Source organism: Siniperca chuatsi, linkage group LG7 (assembly GCF_020085105.1).
Source record: "Siniperca chuatsi isolate FFG_IHB_CAS linkage group LG7, ASM2008510v1, whole genome shotgun sequence".
NCBI lineage: Eukaryota > Metazoa > Chordata > Actinopteri > Centrarchiformes > Sinipercidae > Siniperca > Siniperca chuatsi.
The window spans coordinates 30262021-30286109 of NC_058048.1; the positions used below are offsets into that span (position 1 = coordinate 30262021).

The 24089-nt window shown below is 40.3% G+C and overlaps 1 protein-coding gene across 4 annotated transcripts in view; it reads right to left on the reverse strand.

Moving 5' to 3' along the window:
* Positions 1 to 503: 503 nt before the first annotated feature.
* si:ch211-137a8.2 (uncharacterized protein LOC777613 homolog) overlaps positions 504 to 24089 on the reverse strand; it is a 47668-nt gene continuing 24082 nt past the window's right edge. For 3 of the 4 annotated variants that reach the window (XM_044201717.1, XM_044201719.1, XM_044201718.1), the window contains 11 exons: positions 23009 to 23159; positions 20915 to 21097; positions 20389 to 20523; positions 20092 to 20286; positions 17954 to 18083; positions 17710 to 17856; positions 17119 to 17213; positions 13638 to 13877; positions 6580 to 6756; positions 6151 to 6206; positions 504 to 3704 (listed from right to left, as the gene is read on the reverse strand). In XM_044201717.1, coding sequence (XP_044057652.1) covers positions 3512 to 3704; positions 6151 to 6206; positions 6580 to 6756; positions 13638 to 13877; positions 17119 to 17213; positions 17710 to 17856; positions 17954 to 18083; positions 20092 to 20286; positions 20389 to 20523; positions 20915 to 21097; positions 23009 to 23159 — 1702 coding nt within the window. In that variant the 3' untranslated portion in view covers positions 504 to 3511. Of the gene's footprint in view, positions 3705 to 6138; positions 6207 to 6579; positions 6757 to 13637; positions 13878 to 17118; positions 17214 to 17709; positions 17857 to 17953; positions 18084 to 20091; positions 20287 to 20388; positions 20524 to 20914; positions 21098 to 23008; positions 23160 to 24089 lie in introns of all 4 variants that reach the window. The other variant, XM_044201720.1, reaches the window with a different exon arrangement.

Here is a 24089-nt window from a genome sequence, read left to right on the forward strand (position 1 = left end):
ACTTTTTTATCTTCAGAATTTGGATTTCACCACGTTTGTTCTGTCAAACAGAGGACAGTGCAGTCACTGTTAGACGTTTGTGTCTTGAAAATTTAAACTTTTACACCTTCACACTGGCCGACTGTGGGAATGTTTCAACAAAACACTTTTTTTTTAACCCAGACAAGCCTTTTTTAAGCCAGACAAGACCATTGATGTAAGTTCAGTTCTGCAAAATGTTTACTGACAACATTTTTAGTTCTTTTTTTATCTCTCGGTTAAGGTTAGGGAAAGAATGAGGATGGTTTTAAAAAAGGAAAACAATTGCAGTCTGTATTGAACCCCATTTCCTCAAAGGAAAATAAATACGACAGAAATAGAAAGTTATGCACGATACTGTAGCAATAAAAATAGATTCGGCTCTCCCACTAAAGTAAATTCTATATATGATGAACACTGATGGATTCTCCTGCCACATTCAGACAAAACAAATGCAAAACTGACAAAATGATCTAGAAAATACAAATGTTTCATACAATTAATTTTATTTATTATCTTCAAACACATGTACAAAAGCAAGAACATTTGATTGGATGCAATATCTGTTTTTCAAATATTAATGATGAAGTAAAAAAAATCAACTATAAAAAATGAAATGTTTTAGATGGCAGTTGACTTATCAATTATTCCCTTTTCAATTATTTTTGTCAAACCTCTTAAAGCCTTAAAATGTACGTCTTCATCATCATCACGCAGCCCGCTGGCGGCAGCTTTAACAATAATTTGATCCTCCGGAAATGAACTTTTTAGGGAACCTGCACTGACATCTTCCTCTGAGAAAGTCAGACATTTGGTTTTTATCATGTCACACCTGCAGCGCCAACAAACTTCTGAATAAACTCAACAAACTCATCTTCTTAATGAAAAATTGTCCAATGATCAGATGATCAACAAAAGACAAGCAGGCCAAACCACAGGCTGTGAGGATGCAGCGGTTCTCCGAACCAAAGCTAACTTCACTGCGTTGATAAATGAAACAACCGAAACTCTTCAGTCACTTAAAACACAAAATAATAAACCCGACAGCACCTTCTTTAAGATGTAACATGACATTATCACCACTGTTAGTGGACGGTGAAAGTAAAAATCTGTCAGAATTCCACAGCAAGAAAGCATCAAAGATAATTCATTACACACTTCACTTTCAAAAACACATCCACAAGAGTGTGTGACATAAATTCATCTGGCAATTTCTGCAAGCAGACAGAATACCGACTGCACACGTGTGAACACATCCACCTGTGCAAACACTCGGCGTGGAAATGCCTCTGTGTCTTTGAGACTGGCTGCAAAGAGGTAATCCATCGTGTGTATGCTTTTATTTTGGTCTGGGTGAAATTACTGTCCTTTGGAAAAGCCGTACAGACTGCCGTTAACTTCAGTACATTTCCCTATAAGTCATTTTGCACTGTGAATATACAATTTGTTACAAAAAATCTCAATGAATTCTAAATACAAGTGCTATCATGGTGTAACAAGCAGTTAGTGATTAATATTAGGTACAAAATACTCTGTAATTTTGACATGGATGGCAGTCAAACAAAGTATTACAGTAATTTAGGGAAAAGCATAAAGCTAGCTTGTTAGCTGCATCCTTTACATTAACTTTAGCTACATTAGCACAGATAGCAGTTTAAAGATATAACCTATGTAAGCAAGGCAGTAAATCTTCTAATGTTATAACTATCAGACTCTGCTTCATTAAATGTTTATATAATAATGAGTCCTAAGAGTTTTCTGAATGTTGACTTCACCTGCCTACAGCGCTAGTGCTGTTTCTATCTGGAAAAACAGAAATAAACAACCCTACAGACTTCAGGGTGAGACACTTTCTGATATTTCACCCCATCAGTGTTTCTAAGATATAGGCTGCTGTGTTTATTTGACAGCATTTTAGCAAATAGTGTAAATACTTGTATTATTAATCCTCAACTTTCCAGCAACATGTGCACACTTACAGCCTAGCCGCTGCTGTGGCAACAGGCTTTTACGTCTGACAAAAAGGGGCATCTGTGTTTCCTCTTTGGTTTTTTCAAGCTTGGGTACTTAAACACTGGAATTACAACCAACCCAATCAGATGTACAACTCTGAACTAAACACAGCGCTAGTGTGGACATTTAACCAGCTGATACTACAATAATGTAGCATCGGCCTGGTAAATAAGGCAGTTACGAATGCTTTCTCTGACCCAAACTTTCAGAGGTACATAAAGATATATCATTACATATACTTCCCGTTATTTTACATACATTCTGCTATATATTTTTTAAGGCACGGGCCGGAAGATTTTCTACTCTGGGATAAAACTGAATAAATATACTTTCCGACCGGGTGACATCAGACATGCTTTCATGTTACCTACGAGACAAGGATATATTTAGAATCTACGATAACATATCGGGTTAACGGACGGCATAATTGAGGAATCTAGGAAGGAACTAAACTCAAACTGAAAGCTGGACTTGACGGGCAAGATACTGAGTGTGGAGCAAAATAAAGAAATGGAGCTTATACAGTATCAAACGTAACGTGATCAGTAACTGATTTGGTTTGGTGTCTTGGTAGAAAGAGGAATTATAAAATTATTTCCAGCTTTCAGGAGTTTAAAAATATTACGCAAACGGAAAATTTAATCACAACTCACTATCAACTGTTTGAGCTGCCATCAGACCTCTCGTTTCCACTTCAAATTACTTTTTTTCCCCAAAGGTCAAGGATGAACTTTTATGCTCAAGTCTTAATCTTTTTTCTTAAATGAAAAAAAGTATATGACATTATTTCAGCGGTTTCCAATACAATCAAAGTATGTTTTCTTGATGCTGATGCAGTAATCTGCCACTTTTTATAGGAAGTTCTAGGAAAAATGACGTAAACAGCACAGAGAAACGGTGGGATTGTCTCACTTTTTTCAGGCCAGACATTTTGAAGTGTTGAAGGTTGAATAATGAGAAATGTATTTCCTTTTACAGTGACTTTCAGATATTTCAGGACTCATCACTGGCGTTTTTTTTTTTTTTTTTTTTTTTTTTTTTTACCCTCAGGAGAAAAACGCTAACAGCTTTAGTTAAAACCATTAACTGATGCCCATCGTTGACAGTTACGCCCCTAAAACACGGGTTGCACGAAAACAATAAAGCAGCCTGAGTTTAACGTGTGAAGGAGCTAATTTTGTAGTTACCTACATGGATAATGATGAAAATGAACTGTGGAAAATGGGCAGAAACCAACCAAACCACCCAGAACTGCTGTTTCGGGGATTGCGGAAGCATATTTGACACTCAGTCCTATCATCCAGCTTTTTCTCCTGCATTCCCTGCAGATTTCTGTCACAGATCTTTGATGTTTGAGTCAAGCTCGAGGGTTATTTGCACAAATTGTTGACATTTCATTATGAGTTGCTAACCTCCGTTCTGTAGAGCCTGAGGAAAGTGCTTTGTCCAAACTGTGTCCATGAGAGTCTCTGGATGGTCTTCATGTAGGCGGGGGTCCGTTGACGTATCTCAGTGCTAGGTGGAAGCCACGAGGCATCCTGCTGCTGCGGTGACACGGCGGCTCCAGGATGACCCAGATCAGACAGGCCAGGAGAGCCAGCGCTGCAGCCAGAAGGAGGTAGAGGAGGGCTGGGGAGAGCAAGGAGGAAGTGGCCCTGCTGCTGGAGGTCACACTGTGGAGGAGGAAGAGGTGGAGGTGTGAGTGTCTAGTGGTCTGTCTGCTCAGCCTTTTTTTAGAAACTGAGGGAACTGAAGTCCTAACTCTGGCAGTGTTAAGACCATCTATCTCGTCAGTTACTGGAGCCAGAAAATCTACATTTGGGCAACAGGTGGAGCTGAAGTGGAAGGAGTGAACTACGACCACCACGACTGAATGTTTAATTAACCAAACATCAGTAAACATACCTGTCATTAAACCTTAAAGCAACAACAAGAAACTTTTATTTTGTGTTGGTTCTGGCGACCCCTGTGGACAAAAGCGGTAGTGTTTCCAGCGCCTCGCGTCGTAAAGATCTTGATCTGGCTAGCGCGTGCATTTGTTCTGGAAGCGAGTGAAAGAAAGATGCAACTTCTTTTTAATACTATTTTTCTTTTTTAAACTTTAAACAGCTGTTTGCAGGTAATGCATCTCTTTGTGGCTATGTAAGATTAATAACGATTATGACGATGGTGAAACAAAGTAAGCTTTGTATTAGTTCCGTTCATACACTTAGTTGTAGACTTACATGTAACCTAACAGATTTGGTTTCTCAGTAATAGTAATTTTTGTTAAGAAATCTAAAGTTATAAGCCAGTTGTATTCCAGTAAGGTCCACCGTGACCTCCATAGACTGTACACAGCCAAATAAAACAGACATATTACATACCTGTCTAGGAGGAAGAGGGTTTTGAATTCTTTCAAATCCCGCAATCCTCTCCATCTGTTGAATGGCTGACCGAGGTCGACTTGTGTTTTCTATCACTGTCCCTTTTAGCTTTCCTCCCCCCCTTCAGTCAGTTATTTTCTTTTTCTCTTTGCTGATCCTGCCCCAGTATCAAACATAACCAAAAAATATAACGTCAAAAATACAATTCTCTAAAGAAAAATCTCCTCCTGCTTCCTTTTAACTGGCAATTTAACATATAAATTACAGACAGAGCGACAGACAAACTATGGTTTGTTTGAGGTGTTTATCAAGCCTTGTGTGGGTATTTATAGCTGAGACTCACTTAAAAGTTAAAATAAAAGTCAGTGATGACTTGCAAAGTATTTTAATTTTAAAAAGTAATATGCCTGGCATGGCGCTTTGTCTCGCAAAGCACAGGCACTTTGAGTTGTGTTGCTGTTTGCGATTGGAAAATTAGCACTCAATGATATAGTATCGTTTGCTGATGCTGCGTCGGGGCGACGTGACAGCCGCCCCAACACCTTCTTTTGATTTCTGGCTTTGAAAAGCGGCTGACAGATTTTAGCAGGTGGTGACCACGCAGAACTGGGAAACAGCCTCCTGAAGAGCAACACAAGCTGGACATTCTTTTACTTTGTTTCCTAAAAAAAACATGTTGAAATTGAAGTTATGGTTTTAAATTCTCCTCACATGAACATCAGAGTTTGACAGATCGAGCAGTGATCGCTGTGGTCAAAAGAGCAGTTTTATTTTGTTTTATCTTTTTCAGTTCTGTCACTATTTCTGCCACAAACGTCTGCAAGTACATTTCATATTTTGTCTATTTTTTTCTAGGAATTTGTTGGTTTTACCAACCAGGGGAAATTTACATTCTACAGTTTAAGACTACGTTTGGCCCAACTAAATATACATGTATTAACAAGTAAATATATACAGGACTATCTATTCCTTCACCAGAATTCAATTCCTGCCAGTGCAGCGAAAGCTTCGAAAACAGCATAAAGTCCTTTATTAGGGGAAATAAAATTGCAGTCCTTTATTTTACGGGTCTGTCATTTCATAATAATCACAGTTTTCTGGATAGAATTATGTAATTTGGTTATAGGAAAAATAGAGATGGTTCTCATTTTTAGGGGAATTTCCTTAAAAAGGACTCCTCCATTTAAATACAACTTGCAGAAAAGATCATTAAAGAGCTAACGCAATAAATAAAACATGAAAAATATAAATAATTAAAACATTTTTGGAACTTTCTTCTTGGCGTCTGGAGGTTGGGGTATTGGTGCTGAGGGGTAATTTAGAAGCTGGCTCCAGAGCACTTTGATGATGGTCAACATTAAATCACTCAGTTGCTTGAATGGAAAACTTGGCACTACGAAATATCATATGTTGATTTTCCATAATGTTTTTTGTAGTGTCAAAATACAGGTTTTATAAAGTACATGCATGTCACACAGACACAGGTAGGGTCTGTCTTCCAGACCGGTAAAGATGAACATCACAAACTTAATACAAACACTTAACTCTTTTCCTGCTAATTACCTGATCAAAAACATGCTTGTTGGCCACTGACCTTCTGTGCTTTGCTTTAAACATTTTCTCTTCATAAATATAAAAGGACACTGTTCTGCTTATCTCTGTGGTTTTCGAAATATCCTTCGCATTACAGCCAGTCTACATCTTTTATTGCTCTATCTGCGCACAACTCTGAGGGGTTTACCTTCTTTCTCACCTTTGTTCGGAGAGAAGACACTCAGCTTCTTCGCGAGAGGACTGCTCTTCTTCAGCCTGAAGGACAGAGCTTCTATTACTCCGCAGTGGTTTCAGGCAACATTTCTTAGTTTCACATGAAAACTTTTGAATTAAATATCTGCTCAAAAATATCTGCCTTCATACAAGCAGTTTTTCCTCCCATCAGAGCATTAGTAATACTACTACTTATTTATTCATTTATCAATCAATCAATAAATCATACCACATACATTTTTTACACTAATTACTGTGAACTGATGAAATCCTCTGGCAGTCTCAACACTGCATTATGTGTTCATGACAACACACCTCTTTCAAGGAAAGCTGCTACCAAAAACACCAACACCACCTGTGATTTCTCTTGATTATCCTTCAAAACCAAGACAACCGAGTGACATCATCAACTCACCTGAAGATTTGATGGATACTGGTGCTTCATCCAATCAGACGAGGCCTTGGGGTCGTGTGACGGTGAAGAGGAGGGTGCAGGGAAAGGCTGTTGTCTGTTGTCATGGTGACGTTGGCTATTGTTGAGGTGAGGACGCAGCTTGTTGGGTGCGTCGATGTGGCTTCCATCCAGGTAACACTGTAACATAGAACACACAGTGCACAGATAAATACATAAGTCTGTCCATGTATGGAAGGTAATACAATCTAATTAGTGAGTGTGTAACAGGTTCAAGCATTCATTAGTCTCCAAAATCTTGATTTTATGCACCCTGGGTTTACAATATCACCAATTTCTCTTCTAAACCCTTGATAGGACATTTAAGTACAATTTGTGACAGAGAAGTTAGTTGCCAAAGCCCTGCAGCAATCTTCAAACTATTTTCTATCCTCTCATTGTGGTCTGGCCAGGGCTGTTTTTTTGTCTTCTGGGGCTAGTCCAAGTCAAGATGCAAGTCTTTCAAGTCTCTGAATGCTGACTATGAAAAATTGATCAATGTCCTTTTTTTTTTTTTACATTGAGGAAGGCATATTAAACTTTGTTCTTACAATCAGAATCAGATTTATTGCTCAGTAGGTTTACACGTACAAGGAATTTGGTTTGGTATTTTGGTGCATAACAATAAATATAGTAATTAGGGGCTCCTGAAATCCACAACCATCTCCACTGTCTTTAAGAGCGTTGAGCTCCAAGTTGTTCTGACTGCACCAGGTCTCCAGGTGGTCAATCTCCCACCTGTAGGCGGACTCATCCACACCAGAGATGAGCCCAATGAGGGTGGTGTCATCTGCAAACTTCAGGAGCTTGACGGACTGGTGACTAGAGGTGCAGCTGTTGGTGTACCGGGAGAAGAGCAGAGGGGAAAGAACGCAGCCTTGGGGGGGAACCGGTGCTGATGGTCCGGGAGTCAGGAGTGGGTCTGTGATGGCTTTGAGGTGGGACAACACAAGGTGCTCAAAAGACTTCATTACCACAGAGGTCAGGGCGACGGGTCTGTAGTCGTTAAGTCCTGTGGTCCTTGGTTTTTTGGGGACAGGGATGATGGTGGAGGTTTTGAAACAGGCTGGCACATGGCATGTCTCCAGTGAGGTGTTGAAGATGTCCGTGAACACCGGAGACAGCTGATCGTCACAGTACTTCAGGGTGGAGGGAGAGACAGAGTCTGGCCCAGTCTGTTGACATCCCTCTCTAGACAAACAGGACTGGATGGGTTCAGAATAAAATAAATATACAAGAGGTGGTACCACATGCCTATCTTTGTGTGACGATTATGCAGAATCTTTCAAGTCCATTTTAATACAACACTCACATGCCCATATGTTGCTGTAATCATTGATCCTATCTATAGTGGGAGTAAAGTGATCCCTTCATTTTGTGACTAGACTGTAAGAGTAAGGGGGCAAAATCCAGAGGGAATTTCGTACTAAAAAGACTAACTTTGGAAGATCCCCATTTGATTTATGTAACTCAGACTGCAGAAGCCTTACAGTATATTAACTTCAGCTGAACTGAAGTGTTTTTACCACAAAGGGAGGACTGTAGATTTTGTCTTCCATCTCTTACACCACAGTTGTGTTAGGAAGGGACTTCACAGCCAGTATGGGCAAGAGGAATGATTACATTAAAAGGAGGTCACACTGTGGAGGAGAAAAGGTATAGGTAATAAAAGGTATAGTTCAGGTATTTTTAAGGTTCCTACCCATAAGCCCAACTGCGCCGCGCACTGTATTACACTGCAGATCAGCTGTTTGGATCAGGTCACGTTTCTAAAGATTTCAAAGATGGTGCGTGCTTGTGTTTTTCCGCGCTGTGCCGCTGTAACTCTGACCCAAACAACTGATCTGCGGTGTAATACAGTGCGCGGCACAGTTGGGCTTATGGGTAGGAATATGAATTGTACGGTTAGTGCCAAAGAAAAGGGCTGTCTGACAGCAAGGGTAAGCAGTGAAAATATTCTAATATAACTGATTTTTTTTAGATGGGCCTCTTTTATGTGGCTAAAACACGTTTTTCTGCTGCCCCCCGTCCACGGCAGTGCTTTGCTCTGCTCCTCCAAACTGGGGCGAACTGATCGCAGTCTACTGTAGGTAATACACTGACTATGGATAAGTACCTCATACAACCTCACTTTAAAATACCCGAACTATCCCTTTAACAGCTTTTTCAATGTACATATGGGCATGTGAACATTGTTTAAGACAGACTTCAATAAATCTTAACCTATCCTAGGAGGTCAAGTCCAAGACTCAAGTCTACAGGTCTTGTGAAGGACATGAAGGGATCATCTTGTGGCAGTACGTCATCTTAAGCTGGCTGTGCAATCAATGAACAACAGTTCTCTGCTTTAATCATACATTAACATTGACTTTCCTACAACTGATTGGGCAAACACACCACTTGCTGGGATCTCACTGTTTGCGTCTCATTTTCAAAACTAGAAAAAACATAGCAGCCATTATGGATATGAAAAATCCTTCTAAATTCTGAGATGAGGAATATCATCATGCAGTTGCAGAATCATGGTTCATCTGAAACACCAAGTTTATAAGGAGAGCTAAGTGGTGAAACGATACTTCCACTAATCTATTAGTCGATTGACAGAGTTAGTTCAATGCCAACCATTCTGATATTAGTCATTTCAGTCATGTGTAAAGCCAAAAAGCTGTTTTCCAGTAAGACATTTGATTCAGGCTTTGTGAACTTGTGATTTTTGAGGACTTTTCTGACATCTTATAGACTAAACAGTTAACTAAGCAATAGGTAAATTCATCATTAATGAGAATAATCGTTAGTTGCAGCCCTATTAGAGTTGCCGAGTCACATTTCAACAGCGTTCGTTCAGTCTGACTTTGTATACAAGCTGCTTCAAAACATCGATTAAACTCTTGATTCTCTCCTTCACTGCTCTCAGATCTGGACTTGTAGGTTGATTTCTGCTCCAATTTGTTTTGTGCTCGCTCAATAGTTTTGTCAGTAATGAACCTCCATTAGAAGGTGCCAGTGTTATTAAGCATAAACACACGTTCAATCAAACTCGCATATTGCAAGTGAGTGTGCACAAAATTGCTCTAATTACAGAAACGCATGCACACACACACACTTAGTCATCAGATTTGACCCTGAAAAACTCATCTACCAACTTTTCTTATTTCTCTTTGCCTGTCGTCTGTTTCTCTCTCTTTCCTGTATCAGAATCAGAAATCAGAAATACTTTATTGATCTCCGAGGGGAAACTCGGATAACTGTACACGGACAGTTATCTGTAACTGATGGTAAGTCAGGCAGAGGAAAAACAGAGATGAGGGAAGGAGGAAGTAAAGAGAAGGAAGGAAAGGAGGAAGTCTACGTGTTTCTCTCGTTTTTATGGCGACAGTTAAAGTGCAGCCAGACTCAATGCATAAATCAAGACTTTATGGATCCATTCGGCGGCCCGAGGAGCAGCGGACGAGACGCGAGACGACGAATAGACGCTTTCACCAGTAATGAGAGAGGGAGAGAAAATGAAGGCTAAGGCCAATGAAGTCTGATGGAGAGAGAAACGTGACGGCAGAGAGACACAGAGGAAGCAGGGGAGGGGGGATAGAGGACAGTTATTCAGGAATCCATCTTTACAACGACGGTGCAGAGAAAAATAAAGGCTGATCATTATGAATGTTGATGGAGTTTCTGCTGAGAAAGGACATCACTCAGTGTGTGTGCGTTTGCTGGAACTTCTCTTTACACTGAGAAAGATAACATACGCAGAGACAGACTGTATGTGTGTAAGGCAGTCCACTCTACATGTGTTAATGACCTTGAGTTAGCACTAAACAAATGTGTGCGCTGTTAAGTCTGCATTAACATTTGAGAGTATGCAGGCACAGATTTGTAGGAGCAGAATTTGATTTGTGTGCAATGTCGACAGAATTGTGAGTGCAACAGTGTTTTCATGAGACTGAAAGAGGAATTGTGTTACTGCCTGTGAGCAATCAACAGAGCTTCTCTTGCTCGTAATTATCGAAGCGGCTCGCTCTCACTTTTGGCACTCTGAGTGCAAACTGAGAGTTGAGCGTAATCTGTTCTGACCTGAATGTGAAGTGTCATCCTGTTAGACCCCACAACTTTAACAACACTTATGGGGCCAGTATACTCCGTCAGAACTGCTTGTCGAACAGCTTCAGACCAGAACGCTTCAGGCGCTAGATGAAAAGCTGGATCACCAAAGTTATTACAATTCATCCTGAGGGGAACATGAACATCTGAACCAAATTTCACAACAATCCATCCGATAGTTGTTGAGATATTTCAGACTGGACCGACCAACATTGCCATCCCCAGAACCATGAAGCTAGTGTGGCTACTAAAAATCTAAATGTGTTGTTAAAATACCACACAGCACGTTAGCAAATTAGCTTGTTTGAGTTATTTCGGAGTTGAGTAAAATTGATTTTAAAGTGTATTACTTTAGTTTTCGGGCGTCAGGACCACTCATAACCTGATTTGTAACTTTTTTTGTCCCCTGTTAAAGCTTGCTAGTCAAAAAATAGTTGGCAAGTGCCCTCCTGCGATGTCAAGTAATCTACACTTGCTAAAACAGCTGGAGAAAATAAAGAGAGCAGAAACAAGTGTGTGCTTGATATGACATATTATAAAATGGATTCTGCTCTCACAAATCTGTGTCTGAACACTCAAATGTTGACTTGCAGACTGAATAGCGCGCAAATTTGTTTTGTGCTCATTCACTTATTTTGTCACCTGTGTACTTCCATAACGAAGTTGGTCCCCACAAGGTCAGCCATTTACTTGAGAGAGTGTTTGAGAGAGAACGAGTGAGTCCGTGAGAATGTCTCAAGAGTCAGGTCAGGAGTTTTGACACACACACACACACACACACACACACACACACACACACACACACACACACACACACACACACACACACACACACACACACACACACACACAGATGATGTTCATGTGATGCCATGTGCTGAATGTTAATGCCGAACTCCACGGGAAAACAAGCTCAGCAAAAAAATAAGGTTTACGATACAATAAGGCTGTGTTATTCTATATTTTTGTTATTCTTATTATTAATAACATTATTTATACAGCACTTTTCAAAATCAAAATTATAAAGTGCTTTACATGGTTGAATCAGGGTTAAAACATGTCAGGACTGAGGCAAATACAACCAGGCATTTAAAAATATAGCAATACAATGAAATTAAATGAAATAAAATAAAATAAATCATAATAAAATAAAATAAATAAAACCCCCAGCAATAAAAATATCAATAAATAATACTACTAATAAAACAGATACAATATGTTGGCAATAAAACAGAGTACTAGAATTAATAAAAGGCTTTTTTGAAAAGAAACGTTTTGAGAAGTGATTTAAAAGAAGTCACAGATTCAGCAGCTTCAGATCATCGGGCAGCGAGTTCAGAGCCGAGGGGCCCCGACTGCAAAAGCCCCGTCACCTTTAGTCCTGAACCAGGACTCAGGAACAGCCAGCAGAGCCCCGAGGATTTGAGGCTCATAGTGGAGCAGCAGTTCAGCAGGGAGCTGAACCATGACGGGCTTTAAAGGTGATCAGTAAAACCTTAAGATCAGTTCTAAAACTAGCTGGTGACCAGTGACGAGGCTGAAACAGGTCTGATATGATCTGGTCTTCTAGTGCTCGTTAAAAGCCGAGCGGCTGCGTTTTGTACGTGCTGAAGGCGTGAGATGTTTTTTTGGCTCAAACCTGAATACAAAGAATTACAATAATCCAACTGAGAAGAAATAAAAGCATGAATAACCTTCTCGAGATCAGGTCGAGAGAGAAAAGACCTGATCTTTGAGATGCTCCTTAATTGATAAAAACATGATCGAACAACACTTGTAATTTGCTTTTCAAATCAAAATTCACTGTCAAATATCACACCAAGGTTTCTGGCTGCGGGTTTGACATTTGACGACAGGGATCCAAGATGTTTCTGTATGATGGACTTTGGGGGACCAAAGAGAATTATTGTCAACAAATTTCATGAAAAGTCATCAAAATCAACATGTGTCTCAATACTTTCTGACTTCCTGTCTGACTCTCAGCTCCAAGCCCATTGGTTCCTACTGAAGATGTAAATCTTTATAAAAAACACCACAGAAATATAGTTTAATTTTAAATTTAAAAAAAGTTCATGTAATTTCCTCAAACAGCTGCTCGCTGTAGTTTTTTATCAAACAAACAGGAGGAAACAGTGCATCTGTTGGGGACTATTTTCAGCGGCGGATGAATCCACATGTGGTGCTGTAGTGAGTGTTTGGGGCAGCAGGACGGTGTGTGTGGGACTGAGTCAGAATAAACTACAGTGTGTGTGTTCGTGGTGATGAAGGAACATGTCACCCAGTGCAACAGAGAGGCTCGCTGATGTGTTTTTAATAGTTTCTGGACAACAATGGCGCTCTATGGCTCAGAGGAAGAAGATTCATCAGCAGTGACACACACACACACACACACACACAACACTTGTTAGTAGATACAATTAAAAAAATATATCACCAGATTTATCCTTTGAAATAAGAGTTTAAATATCAACTCTGTGCCGCCAAATTAATTGTAATTCAGATTTAGTGGTAGTTTCAGAAAAGATTTAATCGTAAGGAGACCTGCTGTGTGTCTCAGATAACTTGCTCTGGACCAAACATTTTGACAGATGGATAAAGCTGTACAGTTTTAATCAGTAGACCTGTAGATGTAATATGATCGGTCACCCAAACATTTATAAAATCAATCTTATTGAAAGGAATTTCTTCCCAAGCACCAAAGCACAGAATAAGTCAGTGATAAGAATATTTGACATTTTACAGAGAGAGAGAAAAGGTTTGGATTTTGATCCGTTTGTTTGTTTTACTTGGATATTTTTATTGTCAATCTTTTCATTAATACGCACTTTTAAATAAACTAATAAAGAAAATGAAAAAAAAAAACTTTGTCAAGAGTGATCGTCACAAAAAAAGGTTTCAACAGTGTGAATGAAGGTGACATCACCCACCTTCACCTCCCCGTCAGTCTGCACAGCTTTGGAACAGGAAGTCCTCCTCTCTGGAGGGGCGGGGCACTGGACTCCCAGCCACGCCCTCACACGCCCGCCGTCAAAGCCGACTGGCTCACTGTCCTGTCTGTCAGGAGTCGAGGTCGCCCACTGGTCTCCATTCAGCCGAGTCCCACCCCCCTGGGTTGCTACTGGTGAGAAGACACTGGGGTGGGCGTGGTCAAGCCATCCCTCCAATCGCTGCCCAGAAAACAGATAATATACACTAAAGAGTTAATTTTGGAAATAAAGCATTATGCTCCATTTATGTCCTCTATAAAGTATCTCCAAGAGAGCCAGCCTGTCTTATTTTGTTGAAGGATTTCAGCGTCATAATGTGAGGATTTACTAACTTCATCTTCTGACATCAAGTTTCCAAGTGGCAACTCAAATATGTTTTCCTCCTTTAAGGGGCCAGTTCGGGGTTTGAAGGTTCATGTCTGACCATTTTCAAAATCATACCATCCAGGTCTTTGATTGATTTCCTATTTTCCAAGCAACTATGGCTTTGGTTCATTTTTAGTACACTATAAAAAAATATTTAGTTGCCTTTGTCTCCCATCAAAGAACCATCACCATTATTCGGTACTTAAGTTGCATTTTTGTTTGCAAAACTTGCTGCATTCAAGGTTGTTTCAGTATTGGAGATCTGAGGGTTGGCTGCCAAAGAGAGAGACCTTTTTAAAAAATAACCAAATTTACAATTTTCCTTTTCTCAATGTCCATGTTCCCAGCAGGTTAATGTAGTCAGGTGCTGGCCAAGCACACGCAATTTGGTAAGAATCAAAAATGAAGAAGAGGCTCGCTGTACAACAAAACCAACAGGACATCTTGGTATTTAACATTTGCTGCAAGTAGAGGAGTGAGAAATGTGTTTTTAATGTGCTTTTTGCATATACAATGAATATACAGTTGTAGAACATCAAGTTGTGCGACACAGCTATACTTCTATATCTATTATATCTAGATAAAATGTATCTAGAACTTGTGATCACATGATTTAAGTCTAACTGACAAGTGAGCCTGATGAAGCATAAACAAAACACGATGCTCTACCTTCACACATTCATCACTCTTCTACTTGCAGCAAACATTGAAGTAAGAAGTTGTAAGTTGGTCCAGAGCTCAGTCTGTCGGTGTGCAGCAAGCCCCTTCTTCATTTTTGATTCAAGTTAGTTCTCAGATGTCTGAGCATCCTTGAAATTACCACTAAGGTTCCTCCCCCAACCACATTAAAAAACAACATTAGCATAACTCTAACAGCGACTCGATCTTGACTGTGATAGATTGTCTATCTGCAGCAAGTTTTGAGTCCCTGCAGGATGATTTTCATAGAAATAAACTGAAACCACTGACGGATACAGTATATATTGTGCATGATATGTAGTTAATGAGCTAAAACATGCTAAACTGCCATGAAAAGGAGTTGTAATGCACGACCAATTAGGCTCTGTGCTGTATTTTTCAAAGACGTGAGAGTTTAAGTCAAGGTAGCAAAGCCTGAAACTGACCTGACCAAAACTCTTCTTTGTTTAGGCTGAGAGTTGGGTGGTGGCGGTGGTGTGTGTGTGTGTGGGGGGGGGGGTACACAAAAACTCAGGCACATCTTTTGAGTTGTATTCAGAATTCATGCGGCGTACAAGCACCCAAAGACGAGGTCACACGGTCGCAGATTTAATGAAGTACAACCACATCAAATCCTGTGGGCAGACAGCGCCGAGCCGAGCCTGCGGGGAGGGCGTGCTGACATCACACCTTTACGAGTCCAGTAATAAATAAGATTGAAAAAAAGAAAATGCAGAAGGATGACACGAGTGTACACACACTCTCACGTCTTTGTTGGGATGCTGCAGCTGTAATCAGATGCTAATTCATTTTTACGTGTGTCTCTTTTCCTGCTGGGCTTTGGGGTTCACCGACAGTGCAACAGTGGGTGGGTGTGTGTGAAACAGACAGAAATACAGAGGGGGGGGGGGAGCTGCAGGCTGGCAGAGGAGGATACACAAATTACTTCAAAATTTCAGTTTCTGTCCTCGTCTCTGTCCCCCCCCCCAATTCATCGACGTCTTGTTTTTCCTTCACCATTTTCAGCTCTTTATTTCTTCAGTTTCCCACTGCCTTTCTCTCGTACAGCTGCTGACACACTCCTGTTTCTCCGCTCCTGTGTCTCGCCAAAATAAAGCTAAAAAAGGAAACCGATGTACCCGACAACATATAGAGGTGCCACATTCTGCAGGCATCATCAATAAATCAGCAGAAGAGGAGGTGAACTGCTGTAACCAGCTCATAAAGCCGACAGCCAGCGACAGAGAACATTTTTAGATAGCTGGTGTATCGGAACATCAATGATTCTGTGTGTGTGTGTGTGTGTGTGTGTGTGTGTGTGTGTGTGTGTGTGTGTGTGTGTGTGTGTGTGTGTGTGTGTGTGAGAGTGAGAGAGAGAGAGAGATAGAGACAGACAGACAAAGCCTCTGGGCCATGTAGCATCTGGGTCAGAGCAGAGCAACAGAAAGGAGAGAGTGTACAATGAAATTAGACGAAAAACCCCTGACGGTTTTGTTCAGATTTAGGCCCGATGTGGCATCTCTGTCGTCGTTCTCCTCCGACACATCGGTCTGAATGTTACAAGTAAATACATTAAAATGAAGTCAAATCATTTCAGAACCTCTTGCTAATCTGTCAACGTACAACACAACAGTGTTAAAAAGTGACGGTGGAAGGGGGCCGCAGTTTGGAGCAAAAGTTAGCATGAAAATCGCTAAGACAGTAACCAATAAAACTATACCGGACGAGGGCGACACGGTGGTGGCTTTATTACTAGACCTGATCTTGAGGCCTGGTCAAGAAGATGGTGTCATGGTCTGTGTTTATATAGTGCATATTCCATATTAATGTATTTAATCAAACAAATTACCACACATTAAATCTGGGGTCGGGTAATATTCTGCCACTGGAAAACATTGTACAGAGAGTTGGAGGGAGGGTTAATCATTTGTGGGGCCTTTAAGGCAGCTACGCTAGTTAAACTCGCCCACAGTTAAACTAACTGATGGTTAAACCAAAGATACTCATCATGTTAACCAAAGGAATTTTGGAAACATGGATGACAGTTTTAGTTCCTACAGTATAAACACAATATTGTATACTTTGTTATAAAGGATAATTGTCCAATCATTTCTCATGGGACACCAGAGATAGCATGACGACATACCTTTTTTTTCTGTTTTAATTTGGGCCAAGATGCATTGATGTTTTAGCACAAGCCAGCAGGGTCAAAATAAAATGCAACACCCCATTTTTCTCCTTTCTTGTTCCAATAATGCTGATGTTTGTTGTCTGATATTTTGGAATTGATTTCAATCTTGTCTCTTTTTTTTTTTTTACCAAAAACCATAATGAATTAATTTTTAGCAGAAAAACCAAGAAAGCTGTTGTAACTCACCAAATCTGATTCCTGATTGTCATTGCTGATATCAGACTGAGAGCCGAGGGAGCTGAAGTAGCTCCACCTCTTCAGACCATCTCTGTGACACAGACCTACACACACACACACACACACACACACACACACACACAGAAAGCTACCGTCTATGAGAACACAAACGTGTAAATCTCGTGTAAGAAGAAGAAAATATTGTTCAGTAGTCTCAGTTTTATCCCAACATGTACACAAGTTTGGAAAAAGCCTCAAGTTGCCTGCAGGGCTTAATCGTGGTCTGAAGGTGAAATTGATGATGGTGGCAGGTCTGGAACCACAAGGAGGTGGACTGTGTGTGTTTTGTTTATTTCTTATTTTCGAAGAATGCAACACTCAACTGACTCAGTAGAATTCAAAAACAACTCAAGTGACTACAGACGTGAACAGAACACGGCAAATTAGATTTTGTTTGGAGTAGACCGCCAGGGCCAGGCTTAATGTCTCTGCTGGTACAGGTGGTGTTGGATCTGTAGCTACTGAGAAACAACAGTGAAATGAAAGGTTTTATTCTGGACAATCAAAAGATACCGAGACTTCTACTCGGTCACTTCCTACCAGCGCTGAAATACGACGAGTCGGCGTCATCACGGGAGACAGAACGTCCGATGTCAACTGAGGGGTCCCACTCCAGCCCCAGGTGCTCATGGGTAGGCGAGGACGAGGAGGCAGGAGAAGGAAGGAGGTGAGCGGGTGAGGCCGGGTCTGAGGAGAATGGTAGGGTGGAGTTAGCCGATTGGCTGAAAACTAGAGAAACAGTTGATCTAATATCTGTAATTCAATGTTTAAAATGTTCGTTTACCTTTAGGATGGTTGGAAATTACAGGGAGGTCTAGGTTTGCTTTTTCAAGCGCACCCTCTTCCTCTAGTAGACTCTCTGAAGGACAACCAGAGTCTGTGGCCTGAGACAGAATCCAGTCATCCTCAAACACCTGGGGGACGACAAGATCTCAGGCAGTTGTTGATGAGCGTTGCAGTACGTTTGAGATCAATGCAAAGAGAAAGTCAGAGCAGTCTATGGAAAGAAACAACAGAGGCAAACTGCCACACAGTGGTGGAGGAAGTATTTAGGTCCTTTATTTAAGTAATATAGAAACACCACAATGTCAAAATACTCCACTACAAGTAAAAGTCCTACATTCAAACATTTACTCAAAGTAAAAGTACAAACGTTCTATTGGCAGAATGTACTTTAAGTATCAAAAGGTAAAAATACTCATTATGCAGAAGAATGTCCCATGTTAGTGTTATTTTATTAGATGTTATATTACTGGTGCATTAATGAGTAAGCAGGGGCAGGGATGGGCTCATTTTAAGATCATCACATATTTTGAATATAAAATCTTAATCCGCAAAGTAACTAGTAGCTATAATTGCAAAAAGTACAATATTTCCCTCTGAAATACAGTGAAGTAGAAGTATTAAGCATAATTTGGACCTAAGTAGAGTATGTGAGTAAATGTTCTGTCCTGTTACACAAAGAATATACTTTAGACAGACATGTTTGAAGTTTTCTACTATTTATTTTATGCAAAGCTAAGGCACCAGTTTCAAACTCCTGTTTGTTTACTTTTTGCACAGTGATATCTGCGAGATGAAAGACATGCAAGAATAACACTAAATTGATTTGTGCAGGGGAGGAAAGAAGCCGAGGTGCTTACACAAAGTCCTCCGCAACACTATCTCAGCTTCAGTTCAATATGATCATAAACGTAAGCCACTGACAAGCACAGCGTTTGTGTTTTAAACAACTAGCTTATTCAATATTTATAAGTACAATGAACGGAGAAATGTTTTTAAAGGAGCACGCCACCTACTTGATACCTAAAGGTCCGTTTACGCGTCGTGGAGAGAACTACTCGGCCAGTGAAAACCGTTGCATGATGTCCTCTGGGTTATCTTGAGTTAGGCTTTGTGAACTGGAGGCATGGACTTTGAAAGATAAGGCCATTTAACAGTCTAAGAAAGATGCTTTTGAGTTGCATTGTGGGAACTGTAGGATCCAGTGTTTTTGAAGCTTCACCCACACTAGGCACTAAAAGTCAGGATCTCTCACTCTCTCACTGTGTTACATTAACGCACATCTTTTGGATTCTAGCTTGCACACTGCAAATATTCTTTTACTTACTTTTTTATTATTTTTATTTATTCTTTTACTTACCTACTAAAGTTTCCCCTCGGGGATCAATAAAGTATTTCTGATTCTGACTTCATACTGTGAGCTTTTGCACATTCCCTGGTCAATATTTCACACATCCCTGCACAAAACTGCACAGCTCTTTCAGTTAAACATTCAAACTGTACATATTCATTATTTTGTATAATATTTTTCCCATTTTATTGTCAATTTTCTATTTTCTATTTATGCTTCTTAACTTGCAGTACTTGCTTTATCTTTCTTCATATTTTCTACTTACTATGTTTACTGCTATGCACCAATATGCCAAGGCAAATTCCTCGTATGTGAAAACCTACTTGGCAATAAACCTGATTTTGATACAGATGACTGTGAATCTTTATAGACTAGTGGGTTCAAAATTCCCATCCTTATGTGTGTATATACGTGGCTATAGGTATTTGAATTTACTTATAAATTTGAGGCTTTTGATTAATATCTTACACTGCACTTTGACTCTCCTGTTTTATCTTTTGTATTTTCTATTTAACTCTTTTGAATTGTATTTAAATGTCTTTATATTGCCTTTCGTTGCTTTTACATTTTGTCTTGATGCACTTTGAATTGCTTTGTTGTTGAAATGTGCAAACTTGCCTTGCTTATAAATGTGTTATATGTTTTATATTTGTAAAAAAAATATGTTGTGTGAACTTACTAACAGGTATTTGTGTGTCCTCAGTGCCACCCTCACATTTCCATCTGTGTGTATTCACTGCCATTCATTTCAGCTGTTACAGTGTGTGTGTGTGTGTGTGTGTTTGTACCAGTCTCATGCTAAGCAGCCGGGTGTGTGTTCGTGCGATGTTGTTGTAGACGAGGCTGCAGCGCCGCAGCAGCTCCAGCAGCCGGCTCTCGACGTGCTGAGCATCTGTTGGTTGGCTGCGCTGGATCAACGCCTCGCCGCGTGGCAGCAGGGCGTTCACACGGCCCGAGTTCACACACACACACTGCTGGAAGGACTGGAAGGACACACACATTAAAGAAAACATGGTAAATATACAGGAGGTAGGAAAAGAGACATGCATTTAGTTATATACTGTAACACACACACACACACACACCTGGAGTCGCCTCAGCTTTTCGCAGGTGTTTCCTGTCAGCTGATCCACCTCGGTCAGACGGACGTCCAGGTCAGCCAACCAGAGGGCAAGCTCCTCCCTCTCTGCCTCAAACCCCTCCCACTCTGAGACAAATTGCTGGGAGAGAAAGACAGACAGTCTCCATCCTCAAATTGTTCACTTCAGCTCTGACGGCTTCAACATTTTCTTTTAAAGCACAATGTCCTTGCTCGAAGCAATCTTGGATTTCTGCCAAATAATCACACTTATCACAGTTACAGGACACAAGCTAATTGATAAACATGTTGTCCAAGATTTAAAAAATGTGGATACTTTATGGAGTTTTATTCTATTTGGTGCCAAAGATTATTTCTGCAAACAGGAAGTGTGAATATGTGAATACCCCTGAGTTGCTGCTGCAATAAAAACACCACAAAATTGATTAACTGAAAGGCTTTCCATTCTATAAAATAAACATTACTAAAAGAGTAATATTAGCTTTGGTATTATTATAAGGAGGACCTCTGACCTTCAGCTGTCCCGTGATGGATTCCAGTTTGGCGTTCACATCGTCCCATCGTTGCCCGCACTCCCTCGCTGACGCCAGCAGCCGAGCCTGCATGGCGCCCTGAAACTGCCGAGTCAGTGTTCGATTCCTCCGGGTCAGACCGTCCAACTGGACGAGCCGAGATCCCGCCTCGCACCGCAGCCTCTGAACGCACAAACCAAAAGCACGTCTGTGGTAACGCACAACAAAGACATGAACACACCATATAGTACTTTTACATGCAGCTACATGAAGGAACTCTGGCTTCCTCAGAGGACTTCATTACCCATAAATCCTGTGTGTTGAAGTGAAACAGGTCATTTTTCTCTCATGCAGTGGTATTTTTTCCATGTGTAAAAAGTAAAAACCATCTGAGCACCTTCTGGACGGTGACAACGAAGGCCGGGGGCAGTTTTTCTCTCAGCTTTCAAAAAGGAGAGCATCTTATTCCCTTCTTCCAGCTCCACAAACAGAGCTGCTTCTTTGTGCTGGGCAGATACTTCACATAAAACATTTTGAGTCTTGATATTGACTACTGGTATGACTCACACCTAAGACAAACATAAATCATTGTACAAAAACAATATGTGCCTTTAAGAAATTGCCAATAAAAGAACTAAATTTGTGGAGCAAAGCAGAGATGCTGCCTGATTCCAACTTTATTCAACATGTCGGGAACAATCGGGAAAAAGATTTAAACAATGTACTATTCAACATTCATACAGTCTCACTTAGGGCTGTAACCAACAATTATTTTCACTATCAATTAACCTAAAGATTATTTAATTGATTAATCCTCAGTGGAAAATGTTATATTTCCCACACCTCAAGGTGATGTATTCAAATAGTTTGTTTCACTGGACTAACAGTCCAAACCCCCCAAATATTCAGTTTACTATCATATTTGACAAAGAAATGCATCATTCACTCTATACAAGTCAAACATTTAATTCTGGCATTATGCACACGACTTAGCGCTGCTATTTGCTATTAAACATATTTTCAGCAGAGCCTGGAGCTGCTGTAGTAAAATCTGAATTTAAAATATTTTTAAACATACAAATTTGATAGAATACGATGTACCATAAATTTATGCTAAATGATTCAATTATACGTCGCATTTTCAAAACTTCAAAGCCTCAAAATCAGCAACACATGAAAATTCAACCATTAAAATCATTTAACTGAGAAGCGTTCTGTGCTATGAGGCAACCACACTATGCACATAGTATTAAAGTATTTGTAGGGGTTGTGCTTGTTCCTGTTTACAGATTATTCACCTGCCTGCTCCTCCACTGGAACAACAAAAAGTGAGAAAAAAGTGATAAATAACAGCTTCATCCATTTCTGTACTGACAGCTGCTTTACTGTGTGTTGGAGCTGCAGAGGAGGATTGGTGCGGATCAGATTTCCCAGCAGTGACCTACTCGACAGCAGAATCTAATTTGGACAAACAAGGAGAATCTACAGCTTTGCAGTCGGTGGGGACCAACACTCTGCTCTGCTGCACACCCAAACTTTGTGATTTAAGGTGGTAAGATGACTGGATTTACACATAAATACTGGCTGCTTCCGCTCTACGACTGGCTGTGGAGCGATATTAAGTCTTTGACCCGTACTTGAACTTTAGCCTAACGTTGCTCTAACCCCAGTTTATCTTTCTCTGAGGGCCTTGCATGTGAGTTTTTCAGATTTTATAGCTACAAGACATATGCATGGATCCAAGACACACACATACTTTTTGACAATGATTTACAGGACAAAGGAGATTTAATCCATTTAAAAAATAATAATAAAATGCAGGTCAAGGCGAAAAGTGGGAAGAGATCAGATTCTGTAAGAAATCAGGTTGTGAAAAAAAGTAAAATGAAAAGCACTAAATTGGAAGTTTTACGCAAGTTAAGACTCCATATTTCCTTTGATGAGAAAAGCAATTTCCTTTTAATCCCTTAGACTTTTATGATTAAAGTTGCTAGGCTTCAAATATGAACTCATTCTCAATTTATGTTTTAATTCATCTATGGGACCAGTAGTGTCCATTGTTTCTTTGAATATTTGTGTTTCATTTCTCTTCACCTCAAACTTCCTCAGATCTTCCTTGGCAGTGACATAGGTGACGTGGGCGGGGTTAGAGGAACTGACAGCCTGCTCGGCCAATCGCAGCCAGGTGTCCAGGTGGGCGCGTTCTTTCATAAACTGGTGCCAGAGGACCCACCTCTTATCCAATCTGGAAAGACAGAGAGAGTCAAACGGCTAGAAAGACACACAGTTTGTGGGATTTTTTCCAAATTCTGAAGTCAGACTCCAAAACTGAAACAGAAGCAAACATGGAGGTTATAAATGTTCTTGTTGCAGTACTGCGGTTGGCCAATGGGACACCTGCACCGTATCCAGCTCTATAGAAAGCCCAAGTGAACCCAGAACTAACTGTAAGAAAACCTGATTTACAACAACATTGACATTTGTGATGTGAACACAGATTACTAAAAATCTTGCCCTCCAACATGCGGCTCATTCTAGTTGTCTAGACGGGGATGGCGGCAGTTTGTTTTAAATTATGTTTATTAAATATTTCTGTTTTTAAAGGCCTTTAACGAACACCATTTACCATAAGCCCTAAACCACTGCAGGTTAAATATCACCAGCTGCACAGAGGAGGCGAGTCGAGTGTCTGTGGTTAGTTCAGTAGGACTGACAGGTGCAGACATTTTTAGACAACAGAGATTACAGCTAAAAAGTTGGAAAGATGAAAAAGAGAGCGTGGGTGGATATCATGAATATGCAAGTTATGATTATGTAAGTATGTGCTCTGCTGCATAGATTTTCATGGGAGCTCTAGCTTTTTTCAGGCCTATATTGTCTTGGCTTGAATATAGATAGTGAACCCCAGGAACTTTTCAGACCAATGGAAGAAATGCTCAGTGAGAGAGACTGCATTGAGCTGCAGAAGCTAGTGGAACAGAGGCTAGACAGGAAGTGAAGTTAGGACTTAAGCTCTCTATTGTTTGTGTAATTTGTCCCAGTGGACAATTGCAGTACTGCAACTAAAATTCCCCTAGAGCCCAAACAGCAATTTGCCCAAGAATCGCGATTATAGAATTACAGACGCCTCCAGCAGCAAACAAGGTCAATTATTACTGTTTGGTTTATTACATTT